Source organism: Heterocephalus glaber, unplaced genomic scaffold (assembly GCF_053883595.1).
Source record: "Heterocephalus glaber isolate CG9 unplaced genomic scaffold, H.glaber_assembly_v1.0 deba00001504, whole genome shotgun sequence".
Classification (NCBI taxonomy): domain Eukaryota; kingdom Metazoa; phylum Chordata; class Mammalia; order Rodentia; family Bathyergidae; genus Heterocephalus; species Heterocephalus glaber.
In genome coordinates, this window is record NW_028258324.1 from 4,929,819 (window position 1) to 4,955,742 (window position 25,924).

The 25,924-nt window shown below is 34.7% G+C and overlaps 1 protein-coding gene across 9 annotated transcripts in view; it reads left to right on the plus strand.

Annotated features, from left to right (window-relative positions):
• Positions 1–25,924, plus strand: part of Dock3 (dedicator of cytokinesis 3) — a 633,495-nt gene that overhangs the window by 402,584 nt on the left and 204,987 nt on the right. For 8 of the 9 annotated variants that reach the window (XM_004834160.4, XM_087186904.1, XM_087186907.1 and 5 more), the window contains 3 exons: positions 5,286–5,367; positions 10,540–10,600; positions 11,823–11,970. In XM_004834160.4, coding sequence (XP_004834217.2) covers positions 5,286–5,367; positions 10,540–10,600; positions 11,823–11,970 — 291 coding nt within the window. Of the gene's footprint in view, positions 1–5,285; positions 5,368–5,857; positions 5,987–10,539; positions 10,601–11,822; positions 11,971–25,924 lie in introns of those variants that run through there. The other variant, XM_087186909.1, reaches the window with a different exon arrangement.

Here is a 25,924-nt window from a genome sequence, read left to right on the forward strand (position 1 = left end):
TCTAGTGGCTTTACACTCTCATCAAACCTTGGTATATTCAGTCTTTAATTTTAGTTGTTCTAATAGGTGTGTAATGGTATCTCTCTGTGTTTTTAGTCTGCGTGTCTCTAATGACTTAATGATGTGTTCTTCTGCTGATTTCTATCCCTCTAGTTCTTTGGTGAATGGTCTATTCAAATTCTTTTCCCATTGAACTAGCACAAAGAATCAACAACTGGGATCTCATCTTATTAAAAAGCTTCTGCACTGCAAGAGAAACCACCAACAGAGCTAAGAGACAACCTACAAAGTGGGAAAAAAATTTTACCAGCTGTTCCTCAGACACAGGTCTATTATCTAGAATATATAAAGAACTTTAAAAAAATCAGACCCCCCAGATATAAAGACCCAATTCAAAAATGGCATCTGAAATGAACAGACAATTCTCAGACAAAGAAGTAAAAGCAGCAAATAAACATATGAAAAAATGTTCAACATCACTGGTCATTCGAGAGATGCAGATGAAAACAACACTGAGATTCCACCTCACCCCAGAAAGAATGACTGCTATCAAGAAATCAACCAATAACAAATGCTGGCGGGAGTGTGGGGAGAAAGGAACCCTTCTCCATTGTTGGTGGGAGTGTAGACTGGTGCAACCACTGTGGAAATCAGTATGGAGATACCTCAAAGAACTAGGACTACAGGTCCCATTTGACCCAGCTATTCCCCTGCTGGGTATCTTCCCAAAAGAATTAAGAGAATCAAGCAAGGATTTAGCTCAGTGGTTTCACTGCCTGCTGCACAAGTGCAAGGACCAGAGTTCAATCCCCGGTACCAAAAAAAGAAAAAATATCATACCACAGTGATCTGTGTACACCCATATTTATAGCAGGACAGTTTGCAATAGCTAAAGTTTGGAAACAGCCCAAGTGCCCATCAACTGGAAAATGGATAAAGAAAATGAGGGTTTTTTAAAAATAAAATGGAGTACTACTCAGCAATAAAGAACGAGAAACTAGAGACATTTGTAGCTAAATGGATGCACACTGAGGCCATAATCTTAAGTGAAATAAATAGGACACACATGTGTAAATACCGAATAGTTTCTCTAGTGTGAGAAACTGAAAGTGTAAATAGGATTAAAATGAATAATTGATCATTTGAAATAGGAAGAAAAGGTCCAGAGGGGAAAAGGAAAGGAAAGAAGGGAAAGGAAAAATTATAAGAAAAGGAAAAAATGGAAACAAAGTCTTTGTAAATAGGGAAAGGTGGAAGGGGTGAAGGGAGGACAGGGAATGGGGAAAAAATAAGAACCAAGATACATTGTGTACAGGTACAAGTACCCAATCATAAATGTAAATGTATAGTATACCTAAAATGTACCAAAAAAAAGAAATTAAGGAAAAAAAAATTAAAATTTTTTTCCCATTTTAATTGAATTGTTTCATATTGTTAAGTTGAATTATTTATACATTCTCAATAAATATAATTGTTCTTAGATGAATATTTTCTAAATATTTTATCCCAGTCATTTCATTTTCCTAGCAGGGTCTTTCCAAGTGGAGATGGTTCTGATTCTGATAAAGATGAATGTTACTTTTTTATAACTTGTATTTGCTTAGTAATCCCAGGCCACAAAGAGTTTTCTACTGTATGCTAAAAATGAAAATTCAAATATGAACACTATATCCAAGGTACTTAACTTTTCTCCTGTAGTTTCTCATTGTTTTCTAGTCTTAGCTTTTATATTTAAGTTCTTCATCCATTCAAGTTAACGTTTTGTAGAAAGGTCATGGTTCAGTTATTTTCATACAGATTTTTAGCACTGTTTATTGAAATACTATGTCCTCTTACTGAACTCCCTTGATACCTTTATTGATCTTTAGTTGACTAAATACATGTGGTTTATCCTGTCATTTAACAAGAACCTTCTCAACTCCATATACCTATTAACTAAAAGTGCAATGCTTCCACCTTTTCAGAGCTATTCTTTAAACTGATATAGACTCACTCTGCTTCCTCATTTTATACTTCTCACACTCGTGTCTTTCTCTTCCATTCCATTAAAATACTTCATGCCAGAATTACCAATGATCACTGTTCTAACATCTGCTGAGCACAACTTTGTTCTTATCTGATGTGACTCTCAGTGGCTTTGGACCTTGTTAACCACTCCCTCCTCTTTGACATCCTACTTTTCTTGACTAAAGCAGTAGACCAGCATCCTTATTCCGTTCTCCTCTTTGTTCCTGATTGTCTGCTTTTCTAGTTCTTTTGTACATTTCTTAAATGTCAGTGCTCTCAGGATTCTGACCATGCTCTTATTATCTTTTTGTGAAAACATTCCTTGCTTATTCCCATTCTCTCCCCTGGATAAAGAATTTCAAATTTATGTGGCACAAATATTTTGAGATTCATATCTGCATGTCTCACTGCCTACCAGGACCATAAGCCCTGTGAATAAAAAGTATCTTGTTTATATTTTATTCATGTTTATATTTCCATGTTTATCACATAGAACTTAATACCTATTTATCAACTAAATGAACAAATGAATACATGAAGAAAGTAATCAAGCTGTGCAGTAGCTATTATAACTCTAGTATAGTATTTTTTCCTTAAATTCTTTTATTGGTACATTTTAGGTGTACCATATGTTTACATTTAGCATTGAGTGCTTGTACCTATACATGATGTATCTTGGTTCTTATTTTTGCCCCATTACCTGTGCACCCTTCACCCCCTCCACCCTTCCCTATTTACATAGACTTCATTTCCATTTTTTCCTTTTCTTATAATTTTTCCTTTCCCTTCTTTACTTTCCCGTTCCCCTCCCATCTCCCCTACCTCTTTAGACTTTTTCTTCATATTTCAAATTATCAGTTATTCATTTTAATCATTTTAATCCTTATTTACACTTTCAGTTTCTCACACTAGAGAAACTATTTGGTATTCACACATGTGTGTCCTATTTATTTCACTTAAGAATATGGCCTCAGTGTGCATCCATTTAGCTACAAATGTCTCTAGTTTCTCGTTCTTTATGGCTGAGTAGTATTCCATTTTATAAAAAACCACATCTTCTTTATCCATTTTCCAGTTGATTGGCACTTGGGCTGTTTCCAAGCTTTAGCTATTACAAACTGTGCTGCTGTAAACATGGGTGCACATATATTGCTATGGTATGATTCTTTTAATTCTTTTGGGAAGATACCCAGCAGGGGAATAGCTAGGTCAAATGGGACCTCTAGCCCTAGTTCTTTGAGGTATCTCCATACTGATTTCCACAGTGGTTGCACCAGTCTGCACTCCCACCGACAATGGAGAAGGATTCCTTTCTCCCTACACCCCCGCCAGCATTTGTTATTGGTTGATTTCTTTCTGTCTGTCTTTCTTTCTTTCTTTTTTTGGTACGGGGGAGCAAACTCGGGTCCTTTCACTTGTGCAGCAGGCAGCGAAACCACTGAGCTAAATCCCCAGCCCTGGTTGATTTCTTGATAGCAGTCATTCTTTCTGGGGTGAGGTGGAATCTCAAAGTGTTGTTTTCATCTGTACCTCTCAAATGACCAGTGATGTTGAACATTTTTTCATATATTTATTTGCTGCTTTTACTTCTTTGTGTGAGAAATGTCTGTTCATTTCAGATGCCCATTTTTGAATTGGGTCTTTGAATTTGGGAGGTCTGATTTTTTTCAGTTCTTTATATATTCTAGATAGTAGTCCTTTGTCTAAGGTACAGCTGGTAAAAATTTTTCCCACATTGTAGGTTGTCTCTTAGCTCTGTTGGTGGTTTCTCTTGCAGTGCAGAAGCTTTTTAATAAGATGAGATCCCAGTTGTTGATTCTTTGTGCTAGCTCCCATGCTACTGAGGTTTTGTTCATAAAGTCTTTTCCTATGCCAATGTCTTCAAGAGTTCTACCTAACTCATCTTCCAGCAAGTTTAGTGTTTCTGTCTTAATATTTAGATCTTTAATCCACTTTGATCTTAGTTTAATGCATGGTAGTAGGTATAGGTCTAGTTTTCATCTCTGGCAGGTTGAAATCCAGTTTTTCCAACACCATTTATTAAATAGGCCATCTTTCCTCCAATGATGGTGGTTGGCTCCTTTGTCAAAGATGAGGTGGCTGAGTATGTGTGAAGTTGTTTCTGCATCTTCTAATCTATTCCACTGATCCTCGGTGTGTTTCTTTGCCAGTCCCAGGCTGCTTTTATCACAGTAGCTTTGTAATATAGTATCAAGTTGGCAATTGTGATACCCCCCGCCATGTCTCTGGTGCCTAGAATTGCTTTTGCTATTCTAGGTCTCTTCTGGTTCCAAATGAATTTTTGGATTGTTTTCTCTAGTTCTGTGAAGTATATTGTTGGAATTTCAATCAGCATTGCATTATATCTATATAGTAGTTTTTTGGAAGTTTGGCCATTTTTACTATATTGGTTCTTCCTACCCAGGAACAAGGAATATCAGCCTTTTTAGTGATAACACATTTATTCAATGTATATGACTGAGGATTCAGGGAAGTAAATTTCTTTTGGAATTACATATTTCGTCTTCAACCAGGATTCAGTTTTTTTGTTACAGTTAGTAAGGAGCCTTAGGATGAAGAAATGTGAATGAAATTTTGGGTAGGGATAGGAAGGAGATGAAAGGTCCAGGAGATATTTCTCCAAATGATACCAACACTGTTTCTAAGATTCCTTAAGCCTTTAATAATTTTGTTCAAGAATTACCTGTATTATTTGAGAAATAAAATATATAGTAACTCTTAAATTCTCTTTGCAGCTTTAGCTATGGTATATCTTTTTTTTTAATTCCCCTCACATCTTTATGAGCCTCTATGTTTTTTAGCCCTAAATGATTTCCCAGTATTATATAAAGGGAGATGTAAATTGGGTAATAGAGATTCTTTCAGCTTTAGTACAATAAATAGTTTTATGATGATCTGAGTGTTCATATAAAAAAAATGCCCATGCTTGTTAATGGCTTTAGCGTCATATCAAGTGCTTTGTGAGGACTTGGGAGAAATGTAAGACACAATCCTCACCGCTGCCCTAGGAAACACACAACTTTGGAGAGATAAGCACAGCCACAGCTGGCAGGTAAATAGCAACACCTGTCATGCAGTTTGGAGTGTCCATAGTGTGTCACCTTGGGAAAAAAACAAGGTGTCCTGCCAGTAGACGTGTGTTCTGAACCTTACCTATCATTATAAGCTATTATGTGTTTGGGATTTTTCTGTTATTTCCTTTTGTTCTACAATGTGTGGTTTCTGAAGTTTCTGTTTCTCTCTTTCCTACATTACAGTGAGCGATTTCTGGTGCGATTGAACAAGAATGGTGGGCCCAGGAACCCAGAGAAGATAGAACGAATGTGTGCCCTTTTTACAGTATGTGTAAATTTTCTTTCCTTTTTTTGTTATTGACTCTGTCCAGGGGCCTGTGCTATGTACATGTTGTCACCCTGGAAACAATTATTTATTCTTACCCCCCACACACACACACACATTGGGGAGAATAGGACTTGATTTATATTTCTATCAGGTTTTAGTGAAGTATTTATAGAGAATTGAAATTAGCTATGGTTTTAAACTGAATTTTTATTAAACAAATATGAAGTACCTAAGCTGTTTCACACAAAATTTGACTTACTGGCAAAATTAGACTTACACAGGTCTGTCTTACTGTTCTTAGCCTTGGCTAAGAACTCCACTGGGAGTTTCTCTGATGTGTAATTATAGTTTCTTTTAAAGGTATCTACCAAATCTATAGCTTAGCAGTCTGGTAGTAAGTTCATATAAAGAGAGACAAACTAAGTAGTTCTCTTCCAAATACCAGATGGAGGATCTTTTTCTGCTGTGATCTACACTTTAGGGTTTTTTTTCTGATTACCCATGCTGTTGTTCCTGGTCTCTGCAATCATGGAGCCATAACTCAGACAAGGCTTGATAGTCTGCTTATGAAAAGTGCTAAACCTCACAATACTGCATTGCCATGTGTCATCTCCAAGTAAGTTCTTGTTAGTTTTTTTTAAACCCAGTTAAATAACTATCCACCTTTACTTATTTGAATTTTTTTTTTTTGCTTAAGAAGAAAAGGAAAGACTATGTCACAATTTTAAACCAGTTTTCACTACTGTGGATTCTTTTATCTGTTTCAGTGATACTGAGATACATCAAAACTCCTTGAGCTCAAGAAGATGTGGTAGCCTCACAATGTCACTGACCTTGTTTATGGTGTATGATTGTTAGGAGATAGATATCTTAAAGTTTACATTGTGTCTCTTACATGCAAATAGTATTTATTTGATGATCAACTCTGTCACTTTCTTTGAAAACTATAAAATTGTATTTGTCACCTGGCTTCAGTTCATTTACTACAACTTAATTTTTCAAAATGTCAGATGATATTGTTGTACAATCAAAAATTACTTTCACAAGGAATAGCTTTTATTGAAAATATTTCAGATATAGAGAAAGATTTATAAATTTAACTAAGCTGAAATAATATTTTGTTAATTTTTGAGCTTAGGAGATAATGCAAGAAGAAAAAGCAGGAAAAGTGGACTTGTGAAGATGGTTTAATCAGGGGGGATGGATCCTGTCTCTTCCCTGGAAAGAGAATGAAGAAAGAATCCAGATTGTAGTTTATGGAATTTAGGTTAAACTATTGAATGAGAGCTTCTGAAGTGAGGGTGCCTGGCTGAAATAACCAAAGACCTTTCTGAAACAGGAATTGAAAAGAGACGAGACATATCTTCGTGTAGAATGTTTCAATAAATTTGGAAGGTTTTACTGTTTCCTAATTCTCTAATATTATCTGGTAAACAGCAAGATAAATTGTTGATGCATGGGAACAGATCTGTGCTCATGTGCTGTGTTTAAATTCCTAAGTATGATCAATACAGTGCTTGCATGTTCAAAAATGAACATAATTATGATGATGTTTAAATGTAATTACAGTAAGCCACACATTTCAAGTAGCATTTTTTTATCCATATAAGCCCAGAGGCCAAAGCTGTAGGTCCAACTTTATAAATCAAAGATGCACATAATACTCATGATCTGCCAAAATGAGAAGGCACAAGGGCACTAAATATACTGCTTCCGTATTTCCCTTTTTAGTACAGTCCTGAATTTTTAGGAAAGGCCCCAAACATAACTTGAGGGACTTTACAGTACACATGAGATTTCTGAACAAGATTACCTTAGCCAGTACCTGAAATAGTAATTTCAATGGGAACTGTTTTCTTATTATCTAAATTACTCCTGAGAGCTAAAGGAGTTTTCCAGATTGGAATATGTGCTTAAGAGTAAATACAAGAAAATGTAGCCACAATTGTGATTGATACCAACCTGTTAGTTTACCTTAGCATCAAGAAAAGGGGACCAAACTGAGCAGTTTGCAGGTACTGAGCAGACTTCAGAGTTATGTTGCAGTCACATTATCCATGCCACAGCTCTGTTCTCTTTGAAGCCTTTTTTATGACCTTGTTAGATTTTAGGGTTTCCTGTGAAGGAAAAATTTTATCCAAGAAGGAAGCATTTCATACTTAAAGTGAATGTCTAGTATATTGAAGATTTTGCTAACTTTCATGATAAACAATGGCTGTGTGTATGAGTGAGAGTATACCTAGTGTGTATTTACTCAATACTAGATATTCAACACTTCATACATAGTGTTTGGCACATACAAAGATTTTAATAATGATTTGTTAACATTAAAAAGTGAATATTATCTACTTGCTGTTATGTTTGAGTGACAGACTCAGAGAATGAACTTGTACTGTTTTCCCTGCATTATGTTATAGATACTGTGTTCTTCCACATTCCAAAAGGATTTTAAGTAATAATTCTTAGGGTTCAGAACCTAACTTATTCCTGTAATGATATCATGTGTTAAAATATTTCTCCTTTTCTGCAGCATAAGTATGATAAATTGGCTTTATTTTATATTTGTAAATCCCATTATCTTGATGGAAAAAATATAGCCCAGGAATAGGAAAGTATGTGAGCTTTCCTGTTTTTCAAATTGAGCATCAGTGACTAGGATGGAGGCCCTGAGTCACTGCCCTCACTCATTTTTCTTCCCACTATGTAGTTGGTTTTTAGCTTCCTTGGTAGGTACAATTGGAAGGTTTGGCCCAGTGAGCAAATCTGCTCAGTAGATGAATGGTGAGTGCACCACCCTCTTCCCACCTTGATTTTGTGTTTTAATATGAACAGCTACACTTTGCTTAGTCTTGAAGTGTGTGTGTTTGATAACTTTGTGGTATCTGCGTTTAACCATGCACTTAAATTTAATAAAATAGATTTACATGGAAATTATGTGGAACCCACAAATAATTTTACTTAAATTTTTTTTCTTCCACTAATTTTTGTGGTCTTACTTTTACTGATTTCAAGTAAATACCACTGAGAATTCTACGTACCACATACAAGATAAAGATAAGATAGCCAAAAGGAGTCCCTACTTAACCATTTGGAAAATAGCATAAATTATACTTAAGGGTTCAACCTTTTGTTCACTCAGCCAGAGTCAAGGGAACAGTCCAGTGTTCCTGTATGCAACCTATCTGGTTAATATTTGGTAATCTTTAGTAACTGGTTTGAATTATCTAGGTCTATTATTAGTCATCTGATGGCTTGAACTAATATAGTCTAGGCTATGTAAAAGGAACCATTTCATTTTGAAATATATCAAGTCTTTCTACATCCTTCAATAATAAATATATTTTAAATCTAAAAATGCATAAAATGGTAACCTGTTTTTTAATTACTATTAATTCTTATTTAGTAACCATCTTAATAAGTATGAAAAGAGTGTTAACTTGAAAATATAATTTTAGAGTCTATTTTAAAATACAAGTAATTAGTGAAATGGATCCCAAAACATCTTTTTTTCAATATATAAAGACAGCTTTCATGTAAAAATATATCTTTGTGGGCCGGGGATTTAGCTCAATGATTCCGCTGCCTGCCTAGCAAGCACAAGGTCCTGAGTTTGATCCCTGGTACCAAAATAAATAAATATATATATATATGTGTATATATATGTATATGTATATATATGTATATATACATATATATGTATATATGTATATATATGTATCTTTGTGATTCTAAAGATACCAATTATGTTATGTTTTTTATAACATATTTCATTGTAAGCAAATTTTATTATCTTAAGATCTTAGGAAAATACTATTACTATGTAGACTCTAAAAGCTTTAGTTTCACCATTATACATTACTTTTAAATGTCTCCTTTTCTTTTATGTGTTCAGGGTCATTTAACAGAGCAAGACTGGAATAAGGATAAGGCAAGCAAAGTACAGCATACTGAGAGTGTTTCCTTGCATTTTGCACCTTAGTTGCTGGCCTCATCACATTAGTGCTAATCCTCTAACACTGTACGAAAATTAAGAAATATGGTGACTCTGAATCTCTAAGTTCACTCAAACTATGACTCCCCCTTTTCCTGCTTTATGGAAGATAGATAAACATCAAGGATCAACCAAAAGATGAAAGATGGAAAGAAATGGAGCTAAAAGGCCCTTTCATAGCAGCAAAAGGGAAATCATGGGAGCCTGTCCCATTAAGGACAGAGGTTACCCCATCAGTGGTCACTAGATTATAGTAATGGCTGGGAGTGAGCAGCAAGTTAATGAACTGGTAAAGCAATCTGAAACAATATATATTAAAATCTTACTACTTCAATTGTAAAACACTATGTAAAATATAAATAAACAAACATTTTGTTTTATTTTTTTGAGACAAGAGTCTTACTATATTACCCAGGCTGTCCTCAAATTCTCAATCCTTCTGCCTCAGCCTACTGAGTAGCTTGGATTACAGGCATGCTCCACCATACCCAGCCAAACATTTTATTTTATTACAAATAAATACTTATTTATAAAAATGACATTTGTAACTCTTTGGTTTAAATTTTTTGATTCTCTATCAGATTTGCTTATTTAAGTGAGACTCCTAAATTTTTCCAGTAAAGTTATTTAAAACTTTATGTTATTACAAATGATAAATGCCTAAATTTAGAAATGTAGATATAATTATCAAGATTTCACTAAGACCAAATTAATCTCTTATAAAGGGAACATACCTAGTGTGTAATAATCATTTGTGGACAGTAGAATAAATGAAAATTAGTAGAGAAAAAACTTAGTGTTTCTGTCATTAATGAACTTGTGATGTTTTCTCTTTTTTCTGCACTGAACATTTATTTTGTTATAAAATGTTTTATATAATGATAGGATAAATATAGGTTAAGGTAATATAAAGAGTTGCAATGTGAAGACTTCTGTAGGTATTGGATTTGGTCTAAATAAGAACTGGAAAAATACTGCCATTAAAATAAACTTCCAAAGGCCTATAATATCCAGACTTTCACTGAATAAGAGTTGTAAACACTAAAAGCTGTTGTGTACTGTAATCTTCCTCCCAACTATATTATATACTACAAACAAACAATTGTGCAGTTCAAAATGAAGTTATTTTCTATGTATCTTTGTCTGAATTTACTTTTTCTTTTCCTTTCTTTTCTTAGGACATGAGCAGCAAAGACATGAAGAGGGATTTATATATAGTTGCCCATGTGATCCGAATAGGTACTGTTACACCTTATCCATTCACATGACTAAGACTGGCCCATCTGGGATAAGTATGTCTTATGCCTGTACTTTGTTTTCTCCCCAGATCTATTTTGTTGTTGTTATTTCCTGTCTCAGGATTAGAGTCTAGCTTTTTTTGGAGCACTACCTTAAGCTGGGACTGATATAAATGAATGAATTTTATTTTCCTACTTGAAAACTCCTGCTTCCTCTTTGCTTTAGGACCCAAACTTAAGTGGTTTGCTTTTAGACATTCCCTAAATCACAGTGTCCTGCCTCTGTAACTTCCTTCCCCTGAGAGATCTTACAGCACATTGCCAGGGGTGCCAATTTAACCGGTGGCACATGCTCTTTTCAGTAGCTTATGTGTAAAATTAAGTATCTGTGCAATTTCTCACAAAATTATTGTCATCTCTGCATAAGGTGGATAGCATCTTATTTGGATCCCAAATGATATGAAAAAAGTGATATTCACTGCTGTCCTATTGTTGGTTTGTCCAGTCTTATTTTAAGTTTAGGATATAACTTCTGGGGCTATGACTAGCCAAGTTTTCTTTCATACTTTGAGTTATGGCATACTATGTACATTTTTGTCAAAGGATATTTTTAATCCCTCACCAGTAAAACAACTACCTTTGCTGTACTTAAAAAGCATTTGTTGAGGTCCTAGCATTTGCAAGTTCTCTTGCCTCTGTTGGCACAGGCTTGGTAAACAGGAAAAGCAAGTACCCATTCATTCACTTCCTGAGACTGCTTTCATTCTTACTGTGGTTCTGGAATACCTATGGCTGCAGAATTCGGTTGGAAGAACGCAGTGTTCTTAACTATGCATAGATTTTACCCAGCAACTAAAAATACTGAACTTTCTATCCTTAATATACCTGTCAAGTTTAAATCTGTAAGCATGATTTTTCTAAAAAAATCATGAAGTTACTTTTTTTTAATCTTCATTAGTATCCTTGTTGTCTTCTTTTTAGCCTGATTAGTAAATGGACTGTTGATACTAGTTCAGAAATAGGATGGTTGACTAAATGTGGTACAGAGGAGCCTTGACCTACACTTGTTTGATGTTCCTCTGCATAAATGTCCACGGATGACTCCTATCAGCTGTTTAGTCTTATAGCTTAGAGGATTTCTTAGGTTTCTGTAGCAAAATCAGGAGATGCTGGAGAGAAACATGGAGTTTTCAGTCTGACTGGTGTTTTCTGCTGTATTCAAGGGCGGATGCTCCTGAATGACTCCAAGAAGGGCCCTGCTCACCTGCATTACAGACGACCATATGGCTGTGCAGTCCTAAGCATTTTGGATGTCCTGCAGTCACTCACTGAATTAAAGGAAGAAAAAGATTTTGTTCTTAAAGTTTACACGTGAGTAATGGACATCAGGAATGTTAGTAATTTGCAGTATAGGAAATCCCAGAACTTCTCTGAGAACAGCAGCTTTCAAGCCTTGTAGACACCAAATCACCAGGATATAAAATAAGGAATTTTTGGAAAATGCAGAAAATTTGATGAAAGCTTTGAGGTAGGGCTCAGGCATCTTTATTTTTAATAATTTTCTTAAGTGATTCTGAAATAGCTGAATTTAGAACCTTCTATCCTGAAGTGAAAGTCTATATAGTACATACTTCTGTTCTCTTTAGAATATTTATTTCTTCTCCAGAACAAATCAACCTTATTATATATTTGCAGAAAATCTATTTCTCATGTGTCTTGGCTTATAGGTCTTCTATGTCTAATACTTGTCTACCACTTACTGTAACTGACTAGCCAGCAATGGAGATTGTATCAAAGAATCATCATGACTCAGGTTGCCTTTTCTTTGAAGAAAAGCCAGTTTTTTCCCCAAGGAGCCATGATCTCATTCTTTACTTCTGCCACAGATCCCTAAGTCATATCCAACTAGGAGTGGCATTAGTAATGTCTGTCGGTCTTTTTAAAAACAGCCCATTTCCTCATGACTGTTTTCAAACAGTAGAGAAAATAGAATTTTTAAGAAGAAACAGAATTCAGGGATATCATCTGTCTTTGTTTATAGAGACTTAGTTACAAATAGTAGTGATAAAAAATTAACTGGTGAATTTAGTGAGTTTTTAGAACAAAAATATTTCTGAGAATTTTTTTAAATGTTTTCTTTTGTTTTAACCTAATATTATTTTTCCAAATTAAGTAAAAAACTGTCCATCACCATGTTACTATACTTTCAACATAATGTTATATGGAGATTTTTCTGCATTACCTGTTCTACCTGACTCAGACTTTAAACTTAATTCACAATTACACTTAATTTGGGCTTTTTATAATCAGCTTCATCTGATTAATTTCAAAATGAAAGCCCAGATATCCTCATTGCCTATTTTTGTTTCAGCTCTATTCTGTTTGGAGTTGTATACCTTATAGGATAAGGATCGTTTTTTGAAAATTTTATCTTTCTATTTAGCAGTCCCTGACTTTCTTCATATACCAAGATTGTACACTGATGAGCCATAGAGCCTACTGTTTTAATATGATTTCTTCCTTTTGAAAAGTACTAAGAGGAAGTCCAAACTCTGCATTTTTATCATCTCATTCCAGTGGCTCCCTTCCAAGGGCAGGAATTTATGGATACCACTCTGGAATTATATATTTTTGCATGTATCAGCTGTTCCTTGCTTTAGTGCAAATTCTCAGTGCAGATGGGGGCTTGCACAGCATCCTTCCCAGAATAATGCTGTCAGAGTTGATTTGCCTAATTGCTTCAAAAGCAACAGCTTTCACTTTGCAAGAAATAGGAAGAAATGACATGTGTCACTTTGCAAGAAATAGGATTCATGTATAGTATTTTCTTAGCTCCTTCTTATGGGCTATGTCTAATACATCAGTTCTAAAAAGCCAAAAAAGATGTGTTTACAGAAAAGATAGGTTTTTGAAATTTTTCTTTTAAAGGACTAACAGGCTTAAAATGTAGGATAATTTTTTCACTTGAAAATATTAAAACCAACTTTCAAACAGACTTCCAAATGCATGTTTGAGAAATTTATTTTGTATAATATGGGATTTTTCTAGGATTAGTAATTTTTTCTTGGTGCATATTAGTAATACAGAACAATCAGAGATTCATTTTGGTATTTTGATAGATGTATATATTTATATTGTTTTCATTCCTGATACCCACTCTCTTCCTTTTCTTCCCTCTCCCCAATTCCTTTCCCCATCTCTATAAATCTACCTTCTAGTTTTCTGTCATCTCTCATTTATTTAAATTTATTTTTAGATTAACGTGGTTTTTGAGACTGGTGTATTTCACTTAATATGGTAGCTGCATTTTCCTAAAGATGACATGATTTTGTTCTTTTTTATGGCTAAATAAGATGCCATTGTGTGTATAAACACGTTTTCTTTATCCATTCACCTGTTGAAGGGCATGAAATCTATTTTCACAGCTTAGTCTGTGAATTATGCTGCTGTAAACATGAATATGCACATATCACTATAATATGCTCTCTCTAATTCTTTAGGGAATCTACTAAAGAGTGATATAGCTGGATCAGATGGTATATATCTATTTTTTGCCATTTGAGGAATCTCCATACTGATTTTCATAGTGGCCGTACGAGTTTACAGTCCCATTAACAATGTAAAAGGATTCCCTTTTTCACCCCATCCTGGCCAGCATTCATTGTTTGTTGTATTCTTGATGATAGCCATTCAAAATTGGGGTGAGAAGGAATCTCAATGTAGCTTTGATTTGCATTTGCCTAATAACTAAAAATGTTGAACATTTTTTCATAAACTTGTTGGCCATTTGTACTTCTTTTGAGAAGTGTCTGTATTCAGTTCAGATTTGATTTGGTTCTTGGGGTTTTTGGGGGAGTGTTGTTTGTGAGTTCTCATATATTCTAGAAATTAATCCTCTATCAGAGGAATGACTAGCAAAGACTTTTGTCCTGTTCTGTAGTTTGTTACCTTTTCTGTGAAGAAGCTTTTTTAACTGATGTAATACCATCTGTTGAGTTTTGATATTATTTACTGTGCTGTTGGGGTCCTAATCAAGAAATCTTTGTACCTGTTACTTCAAATGTTTCTATTATGTTTTCTCCAGCAGTTTCAGAGTTTTCAGTTTTACATTCTAGGTCATAGTTAGGGTCCTCTAGAGGAACAAAATCAATATAAAAACATGTATAATTATACAAAGGGATTTCTTAGGTAGACTTACAAGATCAGAAGGGGAAGGGTCACAATGACCACCTGCAGGGTGAGAGGCAGAGGAATCCAGAATGGCTGTCTGCATGCTGGGGAGCCAGAAGATCCAGTAGCAGTTGAAGGATTGCAAGCTTACTGTAGAGTCACTGATGGAAGTTTGTGTAAGAAGGTGAAAGAATCTGCATTGCAAGCTTTCAGTACAAATGTGTCACTTTGCAAGAAATAAATTTCATATGTTTTCTTAGCTCTTTCATATGGGCTTTGTCTATGCATACATCAGTCCTAAAAAGCCAAAAAAAGATGTGTTTACAGAAAAGATAGGTTTTTGAAATTTTTCTTTCAGACTAATAGACTTAAAATGTAGTATAATTTCTGCACTTAAAAATGTTAAAACAGACTTCCAAGTGCATGTTTGTGAAATTTATTTTGTACAGTATAAGATGCTTCTAGGATTAGTAGTCTTCTAGGATTAGTAGTCTGCACTGGAAGACTGAAGAAACTAGAGGCAATCCAAAGGCATTTTCTTGTTTCCTTTTTTATCTACAAGCCTATTGATTGGTGTCACCCACATCCAGGATAGGTCTTCCTCCCTCAGTTTGTTGACCTACAGGTCATTCATCCACAGACACACTCAAAACTTTACTAATATGTTAGGAGAACCTTATTCAATTCAAGCTGACATATATCACAATTAATAATCACAGTTTTTGATCCATTTTGATTTGATTTTAGTACCACGAAAGAGAGAAGGATGTAGTTTCAGTCCTCTGCATTTGGATATCTAGTTTTCCCAGCACTATAAGAAGGCTATCTTTTCTCTAGCATTTTTTGGCTGCTTTGTCAAAAATCAGGTGGTTATATGTTCTTGAGTTTGTTTCTGTATGTTCTGTTCCATTGATGTCTGTTTTTGTGTCGGTACCATATTGTTTTTGTTGCAATAGCCTTGTAGTATAATTTGAAATCTGGTATTGTTATGCCTCCAGAATTGCTCTTTTGCTCTGCATTACTTTAGCTTCTCTGGGTCTTTTATACTTCCATGTGAATTTTAGAATATTTTCTACCTCTGAAGAATGGTTTTAATATTTTAATCAGGATTGCATTCAATCTGTAGATGCCTTTTGGTAATAAGGTAATTTTAATAATATTAGTTCTGCCACTCAGTAAACAAGGGAGATTTTTCCATTTTCAATGTCTTCTTCAATTCCTTTCATCATTTTCATTTTATAGGCATTTAATTTTCGTAGCTAGGTTGTTTCCTACATGCTTCTTTTTTTAAAAGCTATTGTGAATGGGCTTCTTTCCTGTTTTCTTCTTTGGCAGGTTTATAATTGGCATTATAGGAAAGTTATTGTTTTTTGTGTTTTGATTTTGTATCTTGCCACTTGCTGAATTTGTTTACAGCCCTCTAATGGAGTTTTTAGGGTCTTTTGTGTAAAGAATCATATCATCATGCCAGAAAGAATAACATAAGAATGATGGGAATCAATGAAGAAACAGGAGATAGGACAAACAACATAAAAAAAAAACTGTTCACATAAGTAATGGAAGAAAACTTCTCAAGCAGGGGAAAAAAATTTGACAAACAAAGATGTGAGGCCTATAGGACTCCAACTAGCTGTGATCAAAAAAATTTACACCTATGCATATAATACTCAAAGATTCCAGAAACCCAACAGAAGAACAAAATACTACAAACTGTTGGAGAAAAGAAACAAATCACGTACAAAGGAAAGCCCATCAGAATCACAGCAGACTTGTCAACACAAACCCTCAAGTCAAGAAGAACTTGCAGTGAAGAATTTCAAGCCCTAAAAGAAAACAGCCTCCAACCCAGATTGACATACCCTGTAAAACTATCTCAAATGGAGGGCGAAATAAGATACTTTCATGGCGAAGAGCACCTGAGGAAATTCATGAATACCAAACCAGCACTCCAGAAACTTTTAAACGATATCCTAGGAAAAGATGATGAGGATCACAACCCATGGAAGCCCAGCAAAATGAATCCATCAGGAAAGACAAGAAATTAAAGCCAAAGGCAGAGAATCCAACAAAAGGAAAAGGTCATGACAAGGATAAGTCAATACATATCAGTTATAATCATCAATATTAATGGTCTCAATTCACCAGTCAAAAGAAATAGACTGGCAGAATGGGTCAAGAAGCAAGATCCAACAACATGCTGCATACAAGAAACACACTTAATTCAAAAAGAAACTCATAGACTGAAAGGTAAATGGTGGAAAGCACTACTCTATGTGACAGGAACCTGAAAAAAAGCAGGAGTAACTATCCTCTTTGCAGATCTAGTGGATTTCAAACCAACACTGATTAAGAGACAAAGAAGGACACTACATCCTTGTAAAGGGAACAATCCAAGAGGAAGAGATGACAATCATAAATATATATGCATCAAATACTAGTGTTCCCAACTATATAAAAGAAATATTAACAGACATGAAAAATCAAACAAGCACTAATACAACAGTAGTGAGGGACCACAATACCCCACTGTTACAAATAGATCAACTAGACAAAAAATAAGCAATGAAATACTGGAACTTAGCCAAACTCTTGAACAAATGGACAGAATAGATAAATACAGAGTGTTCCACCCCACAAAATCAGAATACACATTCTTTTCAGCTGCACACAGGTTGGTCTCCAAAATAGACCACATACTTGTTCAAAGAACATATTTACGTAAGTGCAAAGAAATTGAAGTTATTCCGTATATATTATCAGATCATAGTGTGATGAAATTGGAGATCAGTAGCAAAACAAACCAAAAAGAATTTCATAAACACATAGAAATTGAACAACACACTGATGAACAACCAGTGGGTCACAGAGGAAATTAAAGAAGAAATCAGACAGTTCCTACAATTAAATGACAATGCCAATACAACTTATTGGAATCTTGGGACACAATGAAAACAGTCTTACAAGGGAAATTCATACCAGTGGATACTCATATTAGGAAAACAGAGTGAGCTCAAATAAACAACCTACTGCCAAACCTCAAGCTTCTAGAAAAAGAAATTTAAAAAATGGTTTTTGTCCTTGGCTCTAGTAATACAGTGTATTAAATTTATTGATTTGCATATGTTGAAAATCCCAGCATCCCTGGGATGAATCCCACTTGGTCAAGGTGTAAGGACAAAAACCATATAATCATCTCAATAGATGCAGAAAAAGAATTCAACAACATCCCAACACCCATTTATACTAAAAACCCTACAGAAAATTGGAATAGATGGTCTCTATCTAAACTTAATAAAAGCCATCTATGTAAAACCAATAGTCAGCATCATGCTAAATGGTCAAATACTGAAATCCTTTACCCTAAAATCAGGAACAAGACAAGGATTTTCACTATTACCACTTCTGTTCAATATACTTGTGGAAACATTAGCCACAGCAATTAGACAAGAGAAAGAAATAAAATGAATAAAGATGGAAAACAGAGAAGTTAAATTGTCATTATTTGCAGCTGACATGATACTTTCTTTTCTTTTTTGGTACCAGAGTTCCAACTCAGGACCTTGCACTTGCCAGGCAGGTGCTGTGCCACTGAACTAAATCCCATGCTTGACTCCACCAAATGTTTTCTATATTTAATAACCAAGTTGAGTAGAGTAGATGGATACAAGGTCAACCCACAAAAATCAATAGTCTTCCTGTACACAAACAACAAACTCACTGAGCGAGGAACTGGAGAAACAACTCCTTTCACAGTAGCATCAAAAAAACTGGAAATACTTAAGAATCAACCTAATGAAAGAATTCAGGCACCTCTACTCTGAAAACTACAGCATTCTGAAAAAAGATATCAAAGAGGATATCAGAAAATGCAAAGACATCCCTTGCTCCTGGGTAGGAAGAACCAATATAATGAAAATGGCCATACTTCCAAAACTGCTATATTGATTCAATGAAATCCCAGTTGAAATTCCAACAGCTTACTTCACAGACCTTGGGAAAACAATCCAAAACTGCATTTGGAGCAAGAAGAGACCTAGAATTGCAAAAGCAGTTCTAGGCAATGAAGACAAGGTAGGAGTTATCTCAGTCCCCAACTTGAAACTATACTACAAAGCTACTGGGATAAAAACAGCATGGTACTGGCAAAGAAATAGATCTGAGGATCAGTGGAGTAGATTAGAAGAAACAACTTCAGACATACTCAGCCACCTCATTCTTGACAGAGGAGCCAGACAACCTCACTGAAGAAAAGATAGCCTCTTTAATAAATAGTGCTTGAAAAATTGGGTTTCTACTTGCCACACATTAAAACTAGACCTATATCTCTCACCATGCACTAAACTAAAATAGAAATGGATAAAAGATCTAAATATTAAAACAGAAACACTGAACCAGCTGGAAGAGACGTTAGGTAGAACTCTTGAAGACATTGGCCTAGGAAATGATTTTGAGAACAAAACCTTAGTCTCATGTGAACTAGCACAAAGAATCAACAACTGGGATCTCTTCTTATTAAAAAGTTTCTGCATAGCAAGAGAAACCACCAACAGAGCTAAGAGACAACCCATAATGTAGGAAAAAATTTTTGCCAACTGTTTCTTAGACAAAGATGTACTATCTAGAATATGTAAAGAACTTTAAAAAAATAAGACCTCCTAAAATTAAAGACCCAATCCACAAGTGGGCATCTGAAATGAATAGACATTTCTCAAAGAAGTAGAAATAACAAATAAACATATGAAAAAATGTTCAATACAACTGGTCATTTGAGAGATGAAAATGAAAACAGCACTGAGATTCCACCTCACTCCAGAAAAAAAATGGCTGCTATCAAGAAATCAACCAATAACAAATGCTGGCGGGGCTGTGGGGAAAGAGGAACCCTGCTCCACTGCTGGTGGGAGTGTAGACTGGTGCAACCACTGTGGAAATCAGTATGGAGATACCTCAAAGAACGAGGACTGGAAGTCCCATTTGACCCTGCTATTCCACTGCTGGGGATCTTCCCCAAAGAATTAAAGGAATCATACCACAGTGATATATGTGCGCCCATGTTCATAGTAGCACAGTTTGTGATAGCTAAAACTTGGAAACAGCCCAAATGCCCATCAACTGGAGACTGGATAAAAAATATGTGGTTTTTTAATAAAATGGAGTACTACTCAGCCATAAATAGTGAGAAACTAGAGACATTTATAGCTAAATGGATGCATATTGAGGCCATACTCTTTTAAGTGAAATAAATAGGACAGATGTATAAATACGAATAGTTTCTCTGGTGTAAGAAACTGAAAGTGTAAATGAGGATCAAAATGTATAAAAGATAATGTGAAATAGGAAGAAAAGGGGCAAAGGGAAAGGGGAAATATGAAGGGTAGGGGAAAGGAAAGAAGGGAAAGGAATAAATATGAGAAAAGAAAAAAATGAAAACAAAGTCTTTGTAAATAGGTGAAAGGGTTGAAGGGAGGGCCAGGGAATGGGAAAAAAATAAGAACCAAGATATATTATGTAAAGGTACAAATTTCCAATAATGAATGTCTTCATTTTGTATACCTAAAATGTACCAGTCAACTTAATGAATTAAAAAAATCATATCATCTACAAAAAGGTATGTTTTATACTTTGTCCTCTTTTTTTTGTATCCTTTAATTTTTTTTCCTTGCCTCATTGCCCTGGCTAATATTTCAAGTATTGAACAGGAGATGTGAAACACCCATATCTCATTCCTGATTTTAGAGGAAATTCTTTCAGTTCTTCCCCATTCAGTATGATGTTGACTGGGGTTGTTACACATAGCTTTATCAATTTAAAGAAATATCCTTCTACACCTATTTTCTGTAGGGTTTATATCATGAAGGAGTGCTGAATTTTGTCAAAGGCTTTTTACATGTATTGAAATGATTATGTGTCTTTTATCTTTGGTTCTATTTATGTAGTGTAGTATATTTATTGATTTATATATATTGAACCACCTTTGCATCCATGGGATGAGAGCAACTTGGACATGGTATATGATCATTTAAATGTATTGTTGAATTCCATTTGTAAGAATCTTATTGAGATTTTGGCATGGTGGCACTTGTCTGTAATTCCAGCACTTTGAGAGGAATTTAGTGAGACCTTGTCTCAAAATAAAAAGGGCTGGGGGTGCGTAGCTCAGCAGTAGAGTCACCCTAGGTTCCATCTCCAGTTACACACACATAAATCTTATTGAAGAATATTAGTTTCTAATTTTTTTATTGTTGTTGTTGAGTCTCTATCTGGTTTTGGTATTGAGATAATACTGGAAGCCATAAAGCAAGTCTCAGTACAAAAAGATTGAAAGACTGTCATAAATCCTATCATCAAAATGGAATGAAGCTAGAAATTAACACCAAAAGAAAACACAGAAACTATACAAATGTATTGAGATTAAATAATACACTTTTGAATAATTGCTTGTTGTCTTTTCTTTGGTATCAAGGTAATACCATGAATTTGAAAGCATTCCTTCCCTTTTGATTACATGGAAAAATTATAGGAGTCTTGCTATTAGTTCTTTACAGATATATTTAAATTCAGCAGTAAATCTACTTGGCATGCTTTTCTTCATTGGGAGAATTTTTATTACTATTTCAACATAAATTCTTGTTATTGATCTGTTTAGATTTTTAAAACATCTTCTTGGTTCATTTGTGGTAGGTCATATGTATCTAGGAATTTATTCCTTCTAGATTTTCAAATTCATTGAAATATATATTTTCAAAATAGTTTCTAATAATCCTATGGATTTTTTAGTTATTGGTTGTAATTTCATTTTTTTTCATTTCTATTACCTTGTTTTTGGTACTGAGGATCAAACTTGGGACCTTGTGCTTGCAAGGCAGGTGGCGGAACCACTGATCATCTCTATTACTTTGACTTTTCTCTCTTTCTTTTGGTAAGTTTGTCTAAGAACATACTCCATTTTATCTTTTCAAAGTGCCAGGTCTTCTTTTCATTGATTCTTTGAATTGTCTAATCTATACTTCATTAACTTTCACTCTGATATTTTTTTACTTCTGCAATATTTGGGGTTCATTTGTTCTTGCTTTTCTAGGTCCTTGAGAAATATCATTAGATTATTTGGGATTGCTGTTTTTTCTGATGTAGGCACTCATAGCTGTAAAACTACTTTCATTGTGTCTCACAGATTCTGATATATTATGTTTCCATTAGCATTTGATTCCATAAATTTTTTAATTTCTCCTATGATATCTTTAATGACCAACTAATTATTCAAAAGTGTTTTAATCCCAGTATGTTTGTATAGTTTGTGTCTTCTTTTGCTGTTAATTTCTAGTTTCATTCCATTGTGATGATAGGATTTATGACATTCTTTCAATCCTTTTGTACTAATTGAGGCTTGGTTTATGGCTTCCAGTATGATCTGTTGTGGAGAAAGTTCTATGGGCTGCTGAGAGGACAGTTTATTCTGCCTTTGTTGGTTGGAGCATTCTCTTGGTGTTTGTTAAGTCTATTTGATCTATAGTGTAGTTTTAACTCTTATATTTCTTTGTTAGTTTTTTTTTAATCTGGTTGACCTACTTGTGAGAGTGGGGTATTGATGTCTCCCACTATGATGACCCCTTATATCTTACAGTGATTATCTTACAAAATTGGGTGTGCTGATTTTTGATGCATATATATTTATAATTGTTATCTTTCCTTGGTGAGTTATTACTTTGCCAATATGTAGTGGCCTTCTTTGTCTCTTCTTTTAGTTTGAAATCTATTTTTTATGTAAGTATAGTTATTTCTGCTTGATTTCAGGCTTCAGCTAGTTGGAGTTTCATTTTCCATCCTTTCACTTTGAATCTGTGAATGTCTTTGTAGGTGTATGTTGCAGGCAACATATAATTGGATCTTGTTTCTTGATCCAATCTGCCAGTCAGTATTTTAATTACAGAATTAAGACCATCTATATTAAATGTTATTGTAGAAATATATGTACTAATTCCTGTATTTTGATTGGGATTTTTTAGTGCTTGATTCATTCTTTTTTAAAATTTTTAATTTTTATTAGTGCATTATCAGTACGTAATGATTACATTCATTGTAGGGAGTTGGTAAATATACTGGCACCTCAGTTCATGAGCTTAATTTTTTCCACAATTCTGGGGAAGATAGCTGCATTGGTGTTTGTACAAGGAAGATGGCCACAGTGATGTTGATTTTTTACTATCATTGCATTCTTTCTCTGTTGGTAACTCCTTTGTTTTTGTTTTCTTGATATTTTGTTGTTGTTTATCCACTGACCTTGCTTGCTATTTTCATTTCATCTGGGTTTTTTGTTTTATTGGTTTCATCATTTCTCTCTAGGATATTCTTGAGTATTTTCTGGAGTGTTGGGATAGTATTCATATATCTCTTGAGCAGATCTTTTTTATGAAATGTCCTTATTTCTCTATTTTGAAGGAAAGCTTTGCTGTATTTTTTATCTGTTTTTGAATTTGTTTGCTCTTAGGGTTTGAAATACTTTGCTCCAGGAGTGTGTGATGCCGGGATTTATTCATTGTGCAATGCTAGGATCAAGGGCACTAGAATTAAGGGTGTGACTGCTACCTGCCCTAAGTAGCTTGAATAAGATGTAAGGGATAGAAAGAGCTGTGATTGGCCCTTGCTTGCTTTGCTACCTTCTGCTCACCATGAACTGTTGATGCTTGTCTGCCATGCCACCCTACTTTGGAGCCATTTGACTATGGACTGAAACCTCTACAAACTGTGAGCCAAATAAACCTTTCCTACTTTAACTTTGGGTGTCAGGTATTTTGTCTCCCAACAAGAAAAGTAACTAAGACAGTGTCATAGTTACCATTCTCGTAGTCCCAAGTTGACTGTTAGTTCAGTTGCATACTGTCTCCTTGGAGCAAAGTGGCTGTTGCATCCTGGAGATATAAAAATAAGAGGTTTACTTTATTCACACACGATTTTTGGAAGCAGAGGAGTTACTTACGATTACTTCCTGTCACTGTTCTGTCTAAATCTGTCTCTAGTTTGTTAGAGTGAGCCAGAGAGAAGTTGAACTTAAAAGATAGCTCTCTAATCCAATCTTGTCTGAATCCAGAGGGAAATGCTAGGAATTATCATTCCCATCCCTGGTCACTTGGCTGACCTCTCTGGTCTTTCTGCCCAGGCCATATCTCTGTCCAGGAGCAAGGTCAGCACTCACAAGACTATGCTGAGATTTTTCTTTTACCTCTGCATGGAAGGGGAAGTTGCCCTCCTCCAATGAGCCAGTGTTGGTCCAGTGCTGATGTGCATTCCTTTTGTTACTTTGCTTGTCTTTCTAAGTACCAATATTTCTAGGCTTTTTCTCATTGCTGGCTCACTCAAATTGCAATCCAGCAATTTCCTATGGTTCCCCTTTCTCATCACAGAGCCACATACCTGTTGGAATGGACAAATACCTCAGAGTGGCTTGTAAAAGCCAACTTCCTCTAGTCCACCATCTTTCAGCAAGCTAAGATTAGTAATTTAAATGCTTAGTGATACAATAAATCTAGCCCTCAGGAGAAACAATGTTTTCCAGTAAATTTCAAGGAATATGTTTTTCAGACTAAAGTGGAACCTCAAAGGGTTTACTGGTTATTGATAGTGCTTTAACCATTGCTAACATAAGATTTTGCAAGAATAAAAAAGCCTTTTATACAATTTTAATCATTGAATTGGCAAAACATCTCACTAATGGTTGACATTCTTAAAAAATTTGTTTGCATTATTCAGAATCAGCCTCAACCAAAGTTTCAAACTCCTATCTTTGCCAAGGTCACTTCTCTGCTTTATAGTGTTGTTAAATATCATGTGTATGGGATAAAACACTACATCATTTTAAGGAAGTTGCAGCAAGAATTTAAGGCATGGTAAATAAGGACCAAAATGGATGATAGATATTGGGAAGTAGGAAGAAAATGTTCAAATGGGAAGAGGAACAAGGGAGGGGGAGAAAAAAGGGAAGGAAGAGAAAAGGTAAAAAGAATAGAAGAAAAAATTGGAAACAAAGTTTTTGTAAATAAGGAGAGGAAGAAAGGTTGAAAGAAGTGGAAGGAAATGGGAAAAAGAGAAGAATCAAAATATATTATGTACAGGTACAAATTGCCTATGATGAATATGATCATTATGTGTATCAAAAGAGTACCAATAAAATTAATTTTACAAAAAGGATTTTTTTGAAGATTTATAAAAAGTATATAAGGTATGAAAATTTTGTTGCTTCTTAATGAGTCAAAAACTTTAAAATTCATAAATATATAATCCCTATATACATTTCAATCTGATACAGATATCAGATGTTTCTTTTTGGTTAGAGAGACAAAGAGTTACAAATACATAAGGGATGCTGTCCCTGGAGCCAACATTGGAAGGGTTGGGTATTTATAATTAATGCATGTGACCAAATACAAGATCACTCTGAATATATGATTACCACTGCCCAGTTTCACAATGAAAAAAGTCCAAATAAACATTTTTAGGTCAATCTTAATGAAACAGATAAATAAATACTTAGAATATAAAATAATACTTAGAATATTGATTTATATTATTTATAACAAGTTATATTTGTGATATTAAATTTTCATATAAAATGTCACATAAAATATATATTAAAAATTATGTAATCAGTCATGTGTAAAATTGAGAATTATTGCTTATTCTCCATTCTCACATTTTGTGAAAAAAATATTCACATTTATCATATGCAATCACACCATCATGGCTTTATTACCAGAGCCACTTTATGAGTCAACTGATGTATTTTGTTTGTTTGTTTGTTGGTATCAGGGATCAAACTCAGGTCCTTCTGCTTGTGAGGCAGGCAGCGGAACCACTGAGCTAAATCCTGGGCCCAACTGATGTATTTTTAAGAGCACATTACTTTTACTTCCATCAGGATTTTTTTTTAAAAAACAATTTCTTTTTGGTACCAGGAATTGAACTCAGGACCTTGTGCTTGCCAAGCAGGCACAGCATCACTGAGTTACATCCCTGGACCCCCAAAATTATTTTTTTAGTACATTTTTGCAGTACATAATGATTACATTCATCGTGGGGAGTTGGTACACATATGTAACACATCTTAATTCTTTTTACATCCCCTTCCCATCCCTCTTTCACCCCTCCCTCCATCTCTTGGCCC